The sequence below is a fragment of the Megalops cyprinoides genome, chromosome 4 (genome assembly GCF_013368585.1).
Source record: "Megalops cyprinoides isolate fMegCyp1 chromosome 4, fMegCyp1.pri, whole genome shotgun sequence".
Classification (NCBI taxonomy): domain Eukaryota; kingdom Metazoa; phylum Chordata; class Actinopteri; order Elopiformes; family Megalopidae; genus Megalops; species Megalops cyprinoides.
In genome coordinates this window covers 38,737,304-38,755,341 of record NC_050586.1, presented here as the reverse complement: position 1 = coordinate 38,755,341, position 18,038 = coordinate 38,737,304, and the positions used below count along the sequence as shown (strand labels likewise).

Here is an 18,038-nt window from a genome sequence, read left to right as displayed (position 1 = left end):
ACAGCAGCCTGAATTCACTGTGGTATGGATTTAAAGGGGTACTGAAAGCAGATCACTGGGATGCTGGCCCATATTGACTTCAGTGCTTCCCATATTTGTTGCCTGGCTGGTGGTGGACCTCTACTCTGAATAGGTCATTCCATCTCATCCCACAGATGCTCTATTGGATGGAGATCTGGTAACTGGGGAGGCCACTGCAGTACGCTGAATCCACTGTGTTGTTCCCAGAACCATTCCTGGACAATCCCAGCCTTGTGGCACGGAGCAGTATCCTGTTTCCATTGTAGGGGGATGTTAGTCTTCCTCACGCGGGATACCAATTATGTAGGGGACATGCCTATCCCCACAGAGGCACTGGCCATTAACATAATAATTAATAAAATGAGGACTTTTAAGCCTGTTGTAGCCCAGTTTGTCAATACAAAATTCAGACGAGACGACGATGTAATTAATAAAACAAGTTTATTAACACAACGCAGACAAACACTGAAACAAATAAACTAGAATATCAAAACAAACAGAACAGAAAATGAAGTAATGAATCGGAGAAGGTTACTATGAGACAGGACAAGACGGAAAGGGGAAACGTGATGATAAGGATTTGTATGTTTCGGAGTGGTTATCCGCAGCTAAGTCAAACTACAGGAGATCACGAAACAATAACCGTAATTTGACATGCGCTGGCAAAACATAATTAGATGTGTGTCTAACCGCGCAAAGTTACCTTACTTGACAAGCTTAGCGAAACTAGGCTATGTGTAAATCAGTCTAACCAGTCTTGTAATGGTAATCGTAACTGGGAAAAATGATCGCGGATATATCTAATCACATCTCGTACAAGATCATATCAGCTACGCAACAAACAATTCCAGTATTAAATAATAATATTCATTGAGTTGTTGAGGAGGTTCAGCCCATCAGAGAGAGGAGCTCATCTGTAGCAGCCCTACTGGGAGGTCGCAGTCCGTTTTCCACCGGAGGCTTCTGAGTTTGTCGCCGAAGACTGAGACACGTGCCGGAGAGATCCGTTGCCTGACCATCGTTGGGGAACAAATGTGGCGTCCAGGTCCGTCACTGGAGGTCCGCTTATTCCGGCTTTCCTTGCCAGACACACATAAAAGAAACGCTACATATTACCCGCAGCTAGGTCTTCCTTGCGGTACAAATGTCGTCGTTTTTTTATTCTTCCAATCTAGTGTTCTAATCGCACCGGTTTTAGCGCGCTAAACGGCAAATCCATGCGCGCGAAAGAGTTCATGAAATTCATTGATTTAATCATGCAATAGCCTCTGAAAGGCTAAATAACAACAACACAATCCTACTGTTTCAAAATCAAATAATACATTTATTTTACAGCAGTGGTGAAGCCAGTATTAAACCTGAGTGTCCTCGCACAAGGAATCGGAGCACGGAACGTAGGTCTACAAGACGCAAAATAATAGAGTTTATGAACGATTCTAACCACTGAGAGATGACTGCTAAAATCAACAAAATAATAGCCAACAGCGTTTTGTTGTTTTTGCTATTTTTCTATAGGGTACATAAAACTTAAACTGGGGGTGCAGAAAATACAACTGAGGGGGCAAAGCCCCCTCGTGGCGCCAGGTGCACCTCTCCTTACCAGATGGCCAGAGCCAGATATGTTCCGAAGATGCATTGTAAATAACTTGGTTTTGGTTGTAGATATGTGTCCATATCCCCTACACCATGAAGGGATGCACCTGATGGGCAACAATGTTCAGATATCCTGTGGCACGCAAACGTTGCTCTGCTCATATCCAGGTACCCAAAGTGTGCTACTAAAATACAGTACACACCACACCATTACACTACCACCACCAGCCTGCATTGCTGACACCCAGCAGGATGGATCTTGCAACCATGGGGTTTTCTCCATATTCTGGTGCTCCCATCAGCATGAAACAGCAGGAACTGGGATCATCAAACCAGACGACCTTTTTTCAATGCTCCATTGTCCTTTGCTTGTGTTTCAGTTAGGTCGTAGGCTGCCATACCCATTCTGTGACAAGGCACAAGTTGTGCCCTCTGATGTGCCTCTTTCAGTACTACTGTTGTACTCAGCAGTTGACTGACTGTAGCTTAGCCGTCACTGTGTACAAGTCACATCAGCCTCATTCTGCCTCTTTCATCAAAGGTCTGTTTCCAAAAACAGAACTGCTGTTGGCTAGATGTTTTTTGGGTGGTGGACCATTCTTGATATACCTGTGCCACTGTCATGTGTGAAAACCCCAGCAGGGTTGCTGTTTCTGATACATTCACAGTCCACTGATGCATCTGACACCCATTACCATGACATGTTCAGAGACGCTTAAATCTTTTGTCTTTCCCATTCTCCCACTGAAATGCACACAATGTACCTACCTGCTTTAAATGGCATAGTTTGATGCTGTCTCTGATTGAGCAGTTCATTTCATAGAAAGGGCAGGTGTACCCGATAAAATGGCCACTCAGTGTATGTTCTATAGATATGAAAAAGACCTGAAACTTAGAAATAAATTTGCACTCCAATCCTATGTTACTAACTGGCAGCCATTTTCTGGCTCTTTGTAAAGCACTGAGACATCTTCCCAAATAAACAATGCCTGGGAAGGAATTTGAACATTGGGGTGGCAACAGCAGCATTTGTCAAATTATGGTTTGGCAGGTAAATACATCTAGAACTACAAATCCTACAATGTCAGAATTAACTAATTTAAGCTTAGCAAAATCAGGTCAGTAAAAAAGGATGTTCCTAAAAGCTGAACACAAAAAATTAAATAATAATCACAAATTGCTGAGCTGTAGATAACTACTTTATTTGTCTGTTTTGGCATTTTTATCAATAAAGATGCCATAAACACAATTTCCATAGTTATCCTCAGTCTACGCAACACAACCTGAACTTAACTTCACATCTGTTATACACAGACAACTTGGTACTAAACAAACACTCCCAAGTCAAGCTAAAACTGCGGGACAAAATTCTCTGCAAAGAAATCTCAAAAACAGGCTCCTGGGTATCGCATTATTCCCATTATAAAGTGATTATGCACACACAGACACACAGTGAAAAAATGATCCCAGTGTGATTCATGCAGTTTCATCACAGAAAGAAAGGCAAATTGCACGTGCAGACCTACGTTACATTAATACCCATTACACTAGTTTGTGAAACTTCAAGTCCAAGGTCGAGATCCCGCAGTTTTCTTAGCAAACTACAATTTAATTTTACAGCATGGCTATACTCTTCTTCTGTATTTTGATGCATTTTCTAAACAGTTCTCAGGGAAAAACAGTTCAATAAACTAACTTCAATAACAGCTGCTTTTATGCAACTAAAAAAGAAAAACTTGTATAAAACCAAAGACCAGTGTGAAAACACCTAAAACCAGAGTGCAGTGGTATAGGAAAGCTTATTCCCAGGTTTCTTCATCTTCAGCTTGGTTCCCATGTGCAGGCTGCTGCATGCCCCTCTGAAAGGAGCCAGAACCCTACAGAAGAGACGGAGCCGTAAGTCACAGTCAGAACACACCAGGACTGATTCACCGTCAACCATGCATCATTATTTGCACACAGCTAACATAGCTTGCCCCAATCATCTGAATGAGTTTATCCCATGTACCCAGCTTGCTGTTTGGGCAAATTTTATCAGTGTGGTTCTTCATATGAAAAACCTATCCTACAATTCATTACTTTATATGACTGAGAACAAGCTAAGGTGGATTTATAGATGACTAGCACACCACCTACAGGAAAAATTAAATAAAAAAATATCTAGACAGTGTCATTCAAACGTCCATGTGATGGTAAGACCAATGATACCATGTGCAAATCCAGTATTCTGATTCCATAATACTTCTGGCTCAATAGCTATACTCAAACTTTTGGTTGGATTGTGAATCAGACTGGGATAGGTCTGTCCTGCATCTGTTTGCCAATACTGAAGGCAATGAAGCCTCAAACTCTTGGTCTTGGACACTTTCTGTCTCGACTCCATCAGTGGCAAAAGGCTTATAAATCTTTTCGTTTGAGCATAACAAGCTGTAATATTTTCCTGCGTTAACGGACCATTTGTAAGCGTTTGTACCATTTCTAAATGTTCACATACTTTGCGAGTATCCGTGGAAGCGAAGACCTTCCCGCGTGGATTAAATCCGGTGGTGCCGTGGGCGCTGAACGCTATTTCCTCCAGCCAAGGAGGAACTTCCTGTTGAGCCTTTAACAGAAAAAGGAGCAATAAATACCACCAAAGATGCCTGTAGCAAAGGGCAAGAGCAGCCACCCCACCCAGCCTCAAACCCGGGTCTACGGGGTACCAACCATGCGACTTTGACCGCAACGCCAAAGAGCCAGGCTCGCTGGTATGGCAGTCAGAGCGCATACTAAACCGTAGTGACGGCGCTCCGTCACAATGCCTTTGTGGAAGAATTCGGGAAACGGCATGAACGGAGTGAATACCCCGGAGAGAACTTTGACGAGGGAACGGGCGAGCGGGGTGTCCGTGTGTGGGTCGAAGAACGACACGGCTCTCCCGGTGTTTCCGCAGCGGCCCGTTCTCCCGATGCGATGCACGTACTCGTCTATGCCGGAGGGGAGGTCAAAGTTCACCACGTGCTGGACGTGCTCGATGTCCAGCCCTCTGGCAGCCACAGACGTGGCTACCAAGATGGGACACTTCCCGGTGCGGAAGTCTCCCAGGGCCTGCTCCCTCTCACGCTGCTCCCTGTCGCTACGATAAAAGTAAAAATAAAAAATAAAAATCAACGCACGCCCACCAGTCAGATAATTCCACTTCCACTGTTCTGCTTCAGCTGTGTGCATGATGTTGTAGTGTGACCCAGTGTGGCGGTCTGTATTTTTATAGACTGTCTCCTCTACTGCTGCTGACCCTTGAGCATTCTTTAGACTGTAATGTTTATTGCACCTTCATTAGGCAGCAGCATGTTTTGTGCAAGAAACGAGAAAATTACTTTCAAAAGTCATTCACACAATTTCTTATGCATGCAAATGGATTCATGTGTTAATAAAACTCCTTCAACTGAACTATGAAGGCAGCTAATTGTTCTTTCATGTAGTGAGTAAATGAAAACTGAACGTGCCCCCAGTAGCTAGCTTGTAGCTAAATGAGTTATGTGGTCAAACTAACCACAAAGACTAACATCGGCATCCAGTATTTCAGCACTGGACACAGCAACATTACTAAATTCAGTGTGTTTGGGGAGTAGAGTCCCCCGATTTCTCTACCATGTGATATTCAACATTTTATTTTGTATGGAATCCTTTTGCTTTCCTATTTTAAAGAATAGGAAATAACCCTGCGTGACCCCTCTAGAATATCTTTGAGACCAGTTTGGGAATCCCTAGACTTGGGGAAGAGGATCAAGTTCCTTATACATAATATACACACTGTAATTTTTTTTTTTTTTTTTTTAAACCAGACTTCCTATTTAGAGTGATGTCACCACATCATATATGGTGCATATACAACAGAATGCAATTGTGAGAACGCATTTTCTTATGTCATACCATTTTCAAACAGCCTGGAGCACTTACCCATGAATACTTGTGGTAGGTATGTTCTCCTGACAGAGGAATGTGGCAATAAAATCTGCTTTCCTCTTCGTCTCTACAAACACCATTGTGCGTTCAGTGCCTGAAAAAAACATCCTGATTTAGATGCTAGTTATACAATGAGTTTTTCTAGAGCTAAGTGCTTATGGCATACGTGGTCGTTCTAGAGTAACATTAATGAATTATGATGCCAGAGGCAAAGATTTAAGAGGTAAGTGATATACCAGTTGCTTGCAGTAAATCCAGCAGATGCTCCCTCTTGGAGTATTGCGTGACCTGAACCACATTTTGTTCCACGTCACTACAGGCTCCGCCCACCTGTCCTACAGCCAGGAAGAGGTAGTCTCTTTTCAGGAAATCTGCAGCCAACCTGTGACATCAGACAAACACAGCAATGTAAAAGGACCTTCCTCTTTCCAAGTGAAATTGTGTATGGGATACAGACCGAATATTATACAGGCTTAGCATGTTTGGTAGTAGAACACACCTTTGGATGTCTTCAGGGTAGGTGGCACTGAACATGAGTGTCTGGCGTTCCTCTTTAGAAGTCATGCCCGACGACCCCACCAGTTTGCGCATGTCGGGCTCAAAGCCCATGTCCAGCATGCGGTCAGCCTCGTCCAGCACCAGGTACCTGACTTTGCTCAAACCAACCTGGGACATTCCACCGACAGAGGCTGACCATCTCAGTTCATATTGGTATCACTGTGACCACAATGTATTAATTATCTGTGTCTGAAACGGACATATTGGCCCAAATAAGGCATTTCCCACTCTCCAAAACAATTTAAAATCAACTAGCATAAATATTCACAAACAAGGCAAAATAGGTACAGCTACCGCTAATAAGGTAAAAGATGACACTGTGGGCCAAAATGTTCCTTTTTAAAATTCCTCTCTTTAAAAACCAAACAATGAAACTCACTTACTGTACGACAAATCTTGCTTGTGCACATTTAGTGCACATGTATGTAGCAAGCAAACTGTATTGACTTGTCATTCCAAACTTTTACAAGTAGTTGATTTTAATCAATTTCTCTGGCACCCTGCACCTGCAGTTACAATATATCCGCCTTTACAAATACTTGCGAGTCCTTCATCTTAGCCTTATGTCCCATTATCTTCGGACAATTATCGTTTGTACGATAATTTTTTGTCATTTTTAAATAATTCCCCTGACAGGGGATGGACAAGTTCTTTATTATCAGGACTGACTTATATTTGGGCCAATACAGTATTTGTTTAGATAAGACTGAAATAATTAATAGTCCTTTTTTCCCTGATGTTTCATAACATTCATTCAACTAATTGAACTGAAACTAACAGTGCTGCGATACTGCCTGAGACAAGTTCCAAACAAGGTTAGAGGTCATCTTTTGGAAACACTTTTGGATTTACAGCCAGTTACATTTTCTGCTACTGAATGCTACTCATTACCTTTCCTCGGCCGATAATGTCCAGCAGTCTGCCTGGTGTCCCACACAGCACATTGCATCCCTTCAGCACCTCACGGATTGTGTGGCCTGTGCTGATTCCTCCGTACACCACCACCGGACGCACGCACGTTCTGAAACAATACCAGCGTAAAGCAATTCACAAAGCTGGACTCACATCACAGCAACCGCCGAGTGGTAACGCAAACATTTACTCTTCTGAGAAACACTCTGATGAAATCAGTTCCACCTTCTTTCTTTAAAAATTAGCAAGCTCATTCTCTCCGGCTCTCCATTATTTTAGGGCACCAGCAAGTCTGGTATTGTTTTAAACCGTTTGCTTGTTTCGTTGTTTCCTACAATTTTAAAATGCAGTATAGCTTCAAGGGCAGCAATACAACTGATATTTCACTCAGAACGGAATTAAATTCAAATGAACTGCACACGCAAATTACCGTAATCAAACGGTGAACAATGCTCACTTATCCGTGAATCATTTTTTGGCTGTATTTTCGCTTCGATTTTCGTTAACCATTTTGATCTGAAGTAATTACATGGCTTCAGAAAAATATATTAATGAATAAGTAAATGGAGCAGGGCCAGGAAGCCAAGCTTGACACCTGCAAAATATATTTAGGATGCATGCGCCGTACCCGTAGGCGAACTTCCTGGCCTCCAGGTAGATCTGGTTGATGAGCTCCCTGGTGGGGGCCACGATGATGGCCTCTGGCTCCTGGACCTCGCTGAAGCGGCTGGCTGCCACGCCGTCGGCCATCAGCTGCTGCAGTATGGGCAGCAGGAAGGCGGCCTGAGGAGGAGAGGGCGAGGGTTTACGGGAGACGGCGGGGGGGGGGGGGGGGGGGGGGGGGCGCGAACGAGGCGCGAACGAGCACGGGCAGTGACGAGTTTCCCGGCCGACTTGCCGTTTTGCCCGAGCCGGTCTGCGCGCAGGCCATCAGGTCCCGCCCCGCCATGACGGCGGGGATGCCGTGTTTCTGGACGGGCGTCGGCTTCGCGTAGCCGGACTTGCTCACGTTCCTGCTCAGCGTTTCGCACAGGCCGGCCTCCTCAAACGTCTACCACCAGGGAAGAAACGGGTGTCAATGGACAGACTGACTGCAGCATGAATGCATACAAATATATATACATACATATACACTATATGGACAAAAGTATTCGGACACCTGACCATTACATTGTAATGACATTGTGTTCAAACACATATACTTTAATATGGAGTTGGTCCCCCTTCTGCAGCTAGAACAGCTTCCACTCCTCTGGGAAGGCTTTCCACAAGATTTTGGAGTGTTTCTGTGGGAATTTGTGCTCATTCATTCTGTAGAGCATTTATGAGGTCAGGCACTGATGTTGGACGACAAGGCCTGGCTCGCAATCTCCGTTCCAGTTCATCCCAAAGGTGCTGAATGGGGTTGAGGTCAGGGCTCTGTGCGGGCCAGTCAAGTTCTTCCACACCCACCTCATCAAACCATGTCTTTATAGTCCTTGCTTTGTGCACTGGGGCAGAGTCATGTTGGGATAGAAAAGGGCCTTCCCCAAACTGTAGCCACAAAGTTGGAAGCATAGCATTGTCCAAAATGTCTTGGTATGCTGAAGCATTAAGATTGCCCTTCATTGGAGATAAGGGGCCTAGCCCAAACCCTGAAAAGCAGGTGTGGCCAAATACTTTTGTCCATATAGTGTATGTACAAACATAAGACACACACACACACACACACACACACACGGTTTTAGTTTTTTTGCACTACACATAGGGCACCACAGTGACGCTTGCTCCAGTTGGAGCATAGGAGCTACTCCACTGGTGTCAAAGCAACTTGCAGGCACCTGAACACTTGTAACTGAGGGTGGTGTGGCGAGGAAACCCTGACCAGCATACCCACCTCCAACCCCAGCAATAATAATAATAATAATAAAAAAAAAACAATCACTATTACTATCCAAGCTCACCAGGATGGCTTGAGGAGGGTTGCTGCCACTGACATCCACCAAGATTTCATCATACTTGGAGAAGTTGATCCCTGTCTGATAGTGAGCAAAGATGGAGTCCTCCTCCTCAGGGGGAGGAGGAGGCACATAGACCACTCTGGGACCTGAAGGGGACAGATACCCGAATTAGAACACGAGACGTCATCTGCCACTGGACAGACATTTTACATTCATGACCTGCCAAGGCCTGCAAGGACCAAATGTTGCAAACACAGTGTATTCTACCCCATAGGAATAACTTGTAGGAATCACTTTACAAGTCTCTAAAAAACTCTCAAAAGTGGAGCATTTTATATGTGTATGTCCATGGTCTTATTGCATCAAAGCTGTACATGAAATTACACCAATATCACACAAGTACTCTATTACCTAATGAGACAATATGAGGAAGTTACTGGAGCATGTTAACATAGTCAGAACATACAAACCTATATTTTTACCTTCACCTCCGCCTTCATTCATGTCTGACCCTGAAATGATCAAAATCACACCTTGCGGTTTAATGACTTTAAATGCACACAAAACATCAGAGGTCAAACAACATCATTTCATTAGAAATACAAATACCACACATGCTCTACTGAACCTTTACAGAACACCTCCTCATCTCTTCCTCTGTAACCTGATGGAGAGGGAAAAGGACAGCAGCATGAGCAAAGACAATGTCTGCAATCACATCAGAGCGGTGATTCTTTGCTCTAAACAGATACTCTTTTCTCTGTGAGATGACATCTGGTTCTACTTCCAAAAGTCCTCTTGGCTTTACTTGGCCTTTAATTTACTAAAACGCAGAACTTAACATTTACACTCACAAAAATTACACTACCAATCAAAATAAATCTTTACATCCAATTTCATATTATTACATTTTAAACCTGTGTATATTTGCCATATCATTTAGGCACGTTTCGAAACATTTGCTCAGAGATTACAATAAGCCAATAGAAAGGAACAAATTAATTTTTCCTGACAGATGGTTACCTCCACCTCCTCTACCACCTCTTCTTCCTCCCAGTTGATCACCACAATCTAAAGTGAAGATGAACACATGTACAGCTTTTCAATACCCACTAGTTCCACTACTGAGCTTACACCCCCATCCCACCCTGTACACATGCTTTACGGCCACGTCTGCTTGATGCCTGCTGTCGGTCCCTTACAAGCCCCAACATCTAACCCAACTGTGGTGGGTGCCACCTGCTGGTAGAATAGCAAAACTACAGGAATTACTTGAGACATGAAATGTTTGAGTTTTTCACCACACATTTTTCACCCTAGTTGTGGACTCGTGTACTGATACACTGACAGTTATTTAAATCAGTGTTTTTCTGAACTGATACTTAAATGAAAGTAACAGAGTACAGTACACTATAGAAATTCAAACTGAATTAAAGAGATTATGCCCAAATTAGAGAATTTGGTTTATCACCTTTCCTGACAATAATCAAATAATAGTTTTATTATGCATTTGCCTAAATGAATGCAATACAATACAGTGCTAGTTAAAATAACAGACATATTTTGGTCATATATGCACTGGTGTACCTTTGCAAATGGCTCTGGATAAGTGAGTCTATAATACATATCATGTAAATACTGGACTTAAATATTATTGCCAGGATATTGTTTACAACTAAGAAGTATTAATGTTAAAACAATAAATCTGGTATTACTACAGCTAATGCAGTTTTATCTATAAATATCAATCAGCAACATTACACGGTATATCAGCCCAGATGAAGAGAATGAAATTGATAAACTTGACAATGTGTGAAGACGCCATTTACAATTTCTTCAGTTTCTTCTTCAAGTGGGAACCAAATGCTCACTTAGAAGATGAAAACAGTGGACCCTAAGCCACAGACCCCCCCCTTGCAGCACACAATGATACAGACCGCCTGCATCAGACCTACCGCGACTGAAGCCCCCTCGGCCTCCGCGACCGCCTCTGCCTCCAAAACCACTACCGAACCCTGCAGGTGACGCATTCAAAAGAAAGCGTTTTCATATACTGCTGTAACACACACACGTACTGTACAGTATAAAATGTATTCACATGACTATAAACAAACTCCAACATTCTTAGGGGCTCAAGGTGGGTCAAACGGTAAATGCTTGTTTCATGTGCAGGCTCACCCCTACTGCACAGCTTTGAAATCAGCTGTGTCATTTGCCAACAAAATGATGAGTTACATCATGATTTGTAAATGTCATCAGCTATAATCCCTCTGAGATTTGCACAAGAATTAGCCTGAAATAGGTTAACCATAAAAGGTGAGCTCACCTTCGTTATTAAATAAAGAAAAAATTTTTAATATGGATGCTATAGCAAAGGAACATGAAGTTCTAAAATTAAGCGAAGTTACTCCAAATTGCTTTTGCAGATTTCAAGCATATAAATACAATTGGTATTATTTCCAGTCACAAAACAAATTTAGTGAAGATCAAGAAAGCACAAAAGATAAAACCATACCTTCATCATTGCCATTATCATCTTTCCCTGGAGAAAACAAAAACAGACAATGCTAGTTAAGCAAGACAAACCATGATTGCCTTTATCGTATGCAACAGGATAAAAGCAAACATCTCTTATTTACATTTTGAACTTGAAAAGTCCAATCTGATCAGATGCTTTTCTGCTCAGATTACCTGAAGAGGAGTTGTTCCTGTATCCTCCTCTCCCTCTTCCACCTGTAGGAGAGCACACACAGGAATGGGAACACCACCAACCTCCTGCACAGGTTCTGCAATTCTCTCTGACCCAGCACGCTCACCTCAAACTGCATCACCACTACAACTGACTTACAGTTACCAAGCCATTTGTGTATTCAGAGGTGAGGCACCTTGCAGCCAAGGGAGGCTGGAGGGAAATATATTTTATAAAATAAAATTTTATATAATATAGTTCAATGCTTAGAGGCTTGGATCTAGTGACAGGGGAGGGTACAGAAGGCTTTTGGCTTTATCTTAGTGTTCATGAAGCCATCCTTGAAAGCCTTTAGCAGTTCTTCCACTGCTTAGAAATCTAGATTTTGAGCTCATTACACCAGGTTATGTGTTGTTGGATTGGCCTTGGTTAGAAGCGTTTTCCAAATGGCAGCCCCATCATAAATACCAGTTTTGTGAAGCACACAACATACACATTTTACATACACAAAATCATACAAACAGGTTGAATGAAACTTCATTTTAACTTGCACAGTGTGGTACCCCCTGGATCCTAAATGGCCCTTCGAACAATCAAGGATGGCAAAAGGACACCATAAATTTTACTGACGTGAAGTTATTTCTGGAAGCTTGCATAAATATTCAGCTAGTGTTACTTCTAAACATATCTGTTAAATATTTATTAGACTAAAGACCTTATATTTAGCTCAAATGAATTAGGACTACAAAGTGTAACTAATAATAATTCCGTTAATCTAAATATACAGAGGTCTCCAGTGGCACATCATTAATATCTAAATAAAGACTGCAAAAGGACACAAAGAAATGCCTTCTCACTCAAAGGAAAACAATAAAACCTTCATAAATCAAAAAACGAAATATTCTATTCAGCACTAAACATGAATGAAAATGAATCACCCATTTTCTGGCAAGTTATGAAACGCTGCCATGACAACATTTTAGATTTTTAAACAGGATCAAAAATTCATGTAGTTTAAAAGATTAAATTGCAGACATTACTAAATGCACATAAATCTCAAACTAACCAAAGGAATGTCAGAGATCTTATATTTTAAATGCATTTCTATTATTAACAAGTAGCGTCTCTGAACAGTTTGATTATAAACACTACAAATTTATGGCTGTTCAAATTCAGTGTCCGTTGTTCCAGACATACCAAGACTCACTCTGCTCCAGAGCAGAGATAAAAGCTCAAGGGCCAAAACAAGCATAATGCTCAACTGACTGCGACACCTGAAATCAAGGACTACTTTCTATTTATGAATGTTTTTTCCTAAAGCAGGAAAACTCAGTTTTGAATAGGAAAAAAAATGACCCTTTTACCAAAAACACTAAACTAGAGCTGCACAACTGAATATTATTATTATTATTATTATTATCATTGTTTTTATTATTATTATTGTTATTATAACAATCACACAAATGTTTCAAGGGTAAAGTAATCAAAGGGAATTCAACAAGTGATAAAATGTATTTACCCCGTGCATTGCCTAGTCCCTGAACTCCACCTCCACTGTTCCGGAAGCTTCCATCATTGCCTGAAATGCAATACATCAAACTGTTGGACAATCATGGGTATGGCACAATCACTTCAGGAGTTTATTTTTCAGCAGAAAACATTTATTGAAAACGCATCTGATTAGTTACTGTAAAACATGGCTGATTTACTTCTTTGGGGTCTTTAAACATGATAGAAATGAGCGTACATTACTGAAGAGGGAGGTAGCTTTATTATCATTAAACTCACAAGATAAAATACAGCCACCACTAAACTAAGTCAAAGTAACTTACCGTATTTCATATCCTACTATACATTGGTTTCCAGAGGACATTTAAATTCAGTATGCAGTGTTTAAGATAGCCAGCCAGCTTTGTGATGATGTACATTACTTGTTGACTTAAAAGGTAAAAAACACAATCAAACTGACATTCTGCGAATTATATGTGCCACAGCTCCCTTCCATTATCCCAACTTATCAAAAGCTGTACTGAGATCAGCATTCTGCCACCCATAAACAAAAGCATCTACCTTCAAAGTTTCCATTGTCATCATTTCCTGCGGTAGAGAGAGTGAGAGAGAGAGAGTGAGAGAGTGAGAGAGAGAGAGAGAGAGAGAGAGAGAGGGAGAGAGGGAGAGAGAGAGAGAGAGAGAGAGAGAGAGAGAGAGAGAGAGAGAGAGAGAACATGTGACCGTAACTTGCACTAGATTCTCCTCTAACAGAGGGCACAATACCTTCACATAAAATTACTGGTCAACTGACTTTATTCTTTTGATTTAAAAAAAAAAAAAAAAAAAAAATTATCCAATGATGTGCCAACGGAAGACACGGTTACAATGAGAATTTCATTGCCATATGACCACCCGTTCATCAGACTGACCCAAATGGGACCATCTACACACCTTTGTTATTGTTATGCATGTCTCCAATCTGAATCAAATTTTGACATCAGCACTGACTGCAGCAAAAATATCACGAAAGCATTTTTCAAACCTCAGATCAGCCTTAACAGAACATAGCTGCTCTATCACCTGAATATCCTGCAAATGGTGGGATTAATCACCAAAACACACGCGGCTAGACCAACACTGCAAATTCTACTGCTATCCAATGTGTGGACTGCATTTGAAGTTTATCTGCTGTAATTGCTGAATGCATGCTTACTTATGTTATTTGTAATCTTGTATCTTAGGTACTATATAGTCTGCCAAATGTGTTACTTTCCTCTCTCATATACAAGCTTTTCCACTCCTGCTTTACATTAATCAAATCAATTATATAAATGGGTCACCCGTACGAACTATGCAGAAGTGCTTTACTTGAATGACTTGAAGGTCATTCACTTAAATTACCTGAGAAATTGCTCACCTTTGACCTAAATTACCTTAACAAGCAAGGACTTGGGTAATTTTTAACTTTTGTATATCCAGTAAATTTCATGTGCCACAACACAGCCTTGAATACTGTGTGCCAAATAAACCCTGGCAGTAAAGCACTTGGCATTCTATAGCGCTTACGAGCAAAACACTTATCAGAAATAGCACGATGCCCTAGGAATGTCCTCTAAAAGAATGTAAAGAAAATGCCCAATTCCTAGCTAGGAAGCTCAGATTCCATGTTTTTGTGGAATACACTGTAGCAGGTTTAAGACATATAGTTTTACCACTGTACAAAAAAAGCCACACCATAATATTAGATGGCATTTTGCCATTGTAAAAAATACTTGGCAATGTTTCACTTTAAATAGATCACGAATTTAACAATTGGAAGGTTTAAGTATTTAATATTTAACTGTGGTCAAAATATACCGCAAAACTCATTCTGCATTGTATCTTGCAAATCTCTTGCATACTCCTAGACATTTGCTAACTATGCCTTTCAACAGAAATCAGTCATTTCAACATCATGGGTATAACATATTGGCAGCACTAGTGACGCACAGCCAGACTCTGAAAGACAAAGACAGTTCCACAGAGCATTCATTCTGTCTTTTGACTTGACTGGCCCGCACAGAGCCCTGACCTCAACCCCATCCAGCACCTTTGGGATGAACTGGAACGGAGATTGCGAGCCAGGCCTTCTTGCCCAACATCAGTGCCTGACCTCATAAATGCTCTACAGAATGAATGGGCACAAATTCCCACAGAAACACTCCAAAATCTTGTGGAAAGCCTTCCAAGAAGAGTGGAAGCTGTTACAGCTGCAAAAGGGGGATTAACTCTATATTAAAGTATATGTGTTTGAATACAATGTCATTACAATGTAATTGTCAGGCATCCGAATACTTATATACATATACACATTATATCATATATATATATATATACATATACATATACACATATACATATATATATATATATATATATATGTTAAAAGAAAAAGTGGCAGACAGAGGTGCCCAACCATTTATGTTCAAACAGAATGGTTGTTTCAGTCAAAAACTGTAAGCATTTATAGCCTTCTAAATCAAACTGCTCAGATTGCTGCAACCTACGCAACTGCCCTAAATAAAGCAAATGATACCTGAGGGGAAAGAGCTCCCAAATCCAACTCCAGCTCCACCTCCACCTCTACCCCTCAGCCCTCGACCTGTTGCATAAGAAGACAAATTTCAGATGGGCACCAACATCTGCCATCTTAGACACACAAAGATTAATGTCATGTTGAGTAGTTTACTAATCAAGCATCAAGGGAAAAAAGACATATTTAAATGTATACACACCCCTACTCCGGCCTCTTCCACCAAAACTCACTCCCCGACTGCTCCAAGAGTTGTCTCCATCATCTAAACAAATGGTTAGGCTCATGAGGTCAGCAAGGTCAATCTGGCCTTTTATGTTAACTTTGTAATGACTAGTGCTACTGCACTCTCCATCAGTTTACTATGATTCTAAACCAAAGTCCAGTATATGCAATTCAGAATATCTCTTAACACAGACCGGGGGGGGGGGGGCACCTTAATGTACTCACCTCTACCAGTAAAGCCCTCTCCCCCACTGTTCCAGAAGCTGCCTTCATTGTCTAAACACAAGAATGGCATACCTCAGGTAAATATCAGTGCAATCACTAAAAACTACCTGTGAGATAAATGAGGGACGAGGGGTTGAGCTTGACATCAGCATACTCAATCCAGCGTTCTGCTACTGCAAGTCTTCACAAAGACTCTAGACTATCATAAATGCTAAACAGATTAGTCCACCAACTTTCACTTGGGCAAAATCATTTTGCAAAGCACAGCTGCTATGTATCAATTGATGCATGAAAAAATAAGCAAGTAATATAATGTGCTCACCTCTACCCTCATTTCTCTTTTCAAAAATACCTCCACCACTGTTCCAGGAAATGCCTTCATTGCCTAAATACCAGAATAACATTATTTAAACTCACTCTACACAAATTGAATCAAAAATACATTTCCAGCACAAATAAATGACTATTTGAGCCAAATTATATCCCTCTACTGCCAGCCTAATTTTGGTAAATCTGAATGCAATGCAGATTTCCTCCAAAACATATTAAAACTAACCCTGCAGGTATCTGAAACATTCCAAAACACACAGTTGAATTTTAATAGTTTTTTTTTCCCTCATTGTTGACAGAAATGTAAAAATAACAGATGGCTGAAGGTCACTGTCTCATCTCGGAACCCTCAGGCATTTGACTTTTACGCATTTATTTTACATTCCAATATCGATGACACTCTGAATACCAGAACTATCCTCGTACAAGCAGACTACCAATATGTTTGAACTAGGGCTGGGCAATACAGCCGTCGCTATACATCGAACAGCTATTTTTAGCGCAATAACAGCTATCCCCGGTGTGTGGCGTTAGGTTTTTTCCCATATTTTCTTCCCTTTAGTCATAATAATGCAGGAGCACAACTCCAAAGTTCAGTGAAATGCTTCCGGGGCAGAACAATATCACTCGTATCTATATGTTGTTAACTTACCGATTAGCTCTGAAAAACACATAGCATATGTTTTCACTCTTTATCTTTGTAGCCATGTGTTTCTATCTACCACATGGAAGCAGCATAGTGCTGTTGCTGTGATATCAACATTGAATAGATACGAGTGGAGTTTTTTCCCCCAGAAGCATTTCACATGGAATCGGAAAACTGGAGGTGTGCTCCCGCATCAGGTATGCCTAAAGGGAAAAAAAAATATGGGAGGAAACCTAACGTCACATGCTGGGGATAGCTGTTATTGTGCTAAAAATATCTATTCGATGTATCACGACGGCTGTATCGCCCAGGCCTAGTTTGAACATGTAAAATGAGTTCTTCCTCATGGTCAGGGAAGGCATGACGATATACATGTCTACATGAAAAACAACCCCCCCATCAGATTGCTGTTACTAGGTTTCAACAGACTATGCCCCATTTTACCCTCCACTTGTAGTGAAGCTACTGTTTGGAATGCCTTTCTGATATTTACCATTTCCCTCTCTGCACCAGATCAGAGATAGAGAAACCCCCCCCTCCTATCTTCAGAGTGCTTAAACAAATGGTCACCCATCCATATGAAACTCATTTTTGGAGGTGTGACCACTGGCTTACAACTAATCTGTGCTGGCCTCATCTGATAAATGCACTGATGCATTACATAGGTTATGATCTAAAACCATTTCTGCAAATTTGACTTAGCATATACGATAACAGCCATTATTACATTCTATATAAAAATAAGTATTTAATTATAATTACAAAAGACTGCAGTGCACTGCAGAAAGTGCAGTGTATGAAACACAGGTTGCAGACTCTACTCTGAAAATGATCTCGCCAACTGCATTAAGCAGCTGCAGATATTTAGCTACCTCATTCAGTTCATACATT

At 41.2% G+C, this 18,038-nt stretch overlaps 1 protein-coding gene across 1 annotated transcript; it reads right to left on the bottom strand.

Annotated features, from left to right (window-relative positions):
• Positions 1 to 3,413: 3,413 nt before the first annotated feature.
• Positions 3,414 to 16,241, bottom strand: ddx4 (DEAD (Asp-Glu-Ala-Asp) box polypeptide 4). Its single transcript, XM_036526849.1, has 18 exons — positions 16,178 to 16,241; positions 15,725 to 15,790; positions 11,661 to 11,702; positions 11,485 to 11,511; positions 10,907 to 10,984; positions 9,999 to 10,019; positions 9,598 to 9,633; positions 9,440 to 9,481; positions 8,973 to 9,115; positions 7,928 to 8,080; positions 7,658 to 7,812; positions 7,009 to 7,138; positions 6,059 to 6,225; positions 5,796 to 5,941; positions 5,554 to 5,653; positions 4,459 to 4,729; positions 4,109 to 4,216; positions 3,414 to 3,491 (listed from the first exon to the last, which is right to left on the bottom strand). Exons 1-18 carry the CDS (start codon positions 16,239 to 16,241, stop codon positions 3,414 to 3,416), a joined length of 1,827 nt encoding a protein of 608 aa, XP_036382742.1.
• Positions 16,242 to 18,038: the final 1,797 nt, after the last annotated feature.

What these genes read in the sequence shown, in the direction of transcription:
- ddx4 (XM_036526849.1), bottom strand. Translation starts at nt 16,241, where the DNA reads ATGCCATTCTTGTGTTTAGACAATGAAGGCAGCTTCTGGAACAGTGGG. An exon ending in TGATAATGGCAATGATGAAG is followed by an intron (nt 10,985 to 11,484) that starts GTATGGTTTTAT and finishes CGTCACCTGCAG; the next exon opens with GGTTCGGTAGTGGTTTTGGA. An exon ending in TGAGGAGGTGTTCTGTAAAG is followed by an intron (nt 9,482 to 9,597) that starts GTTCAGTAGAGC and finishes TGATCATTTCAG; the next exon opens with GGTCAGACATGAATGAAGGC.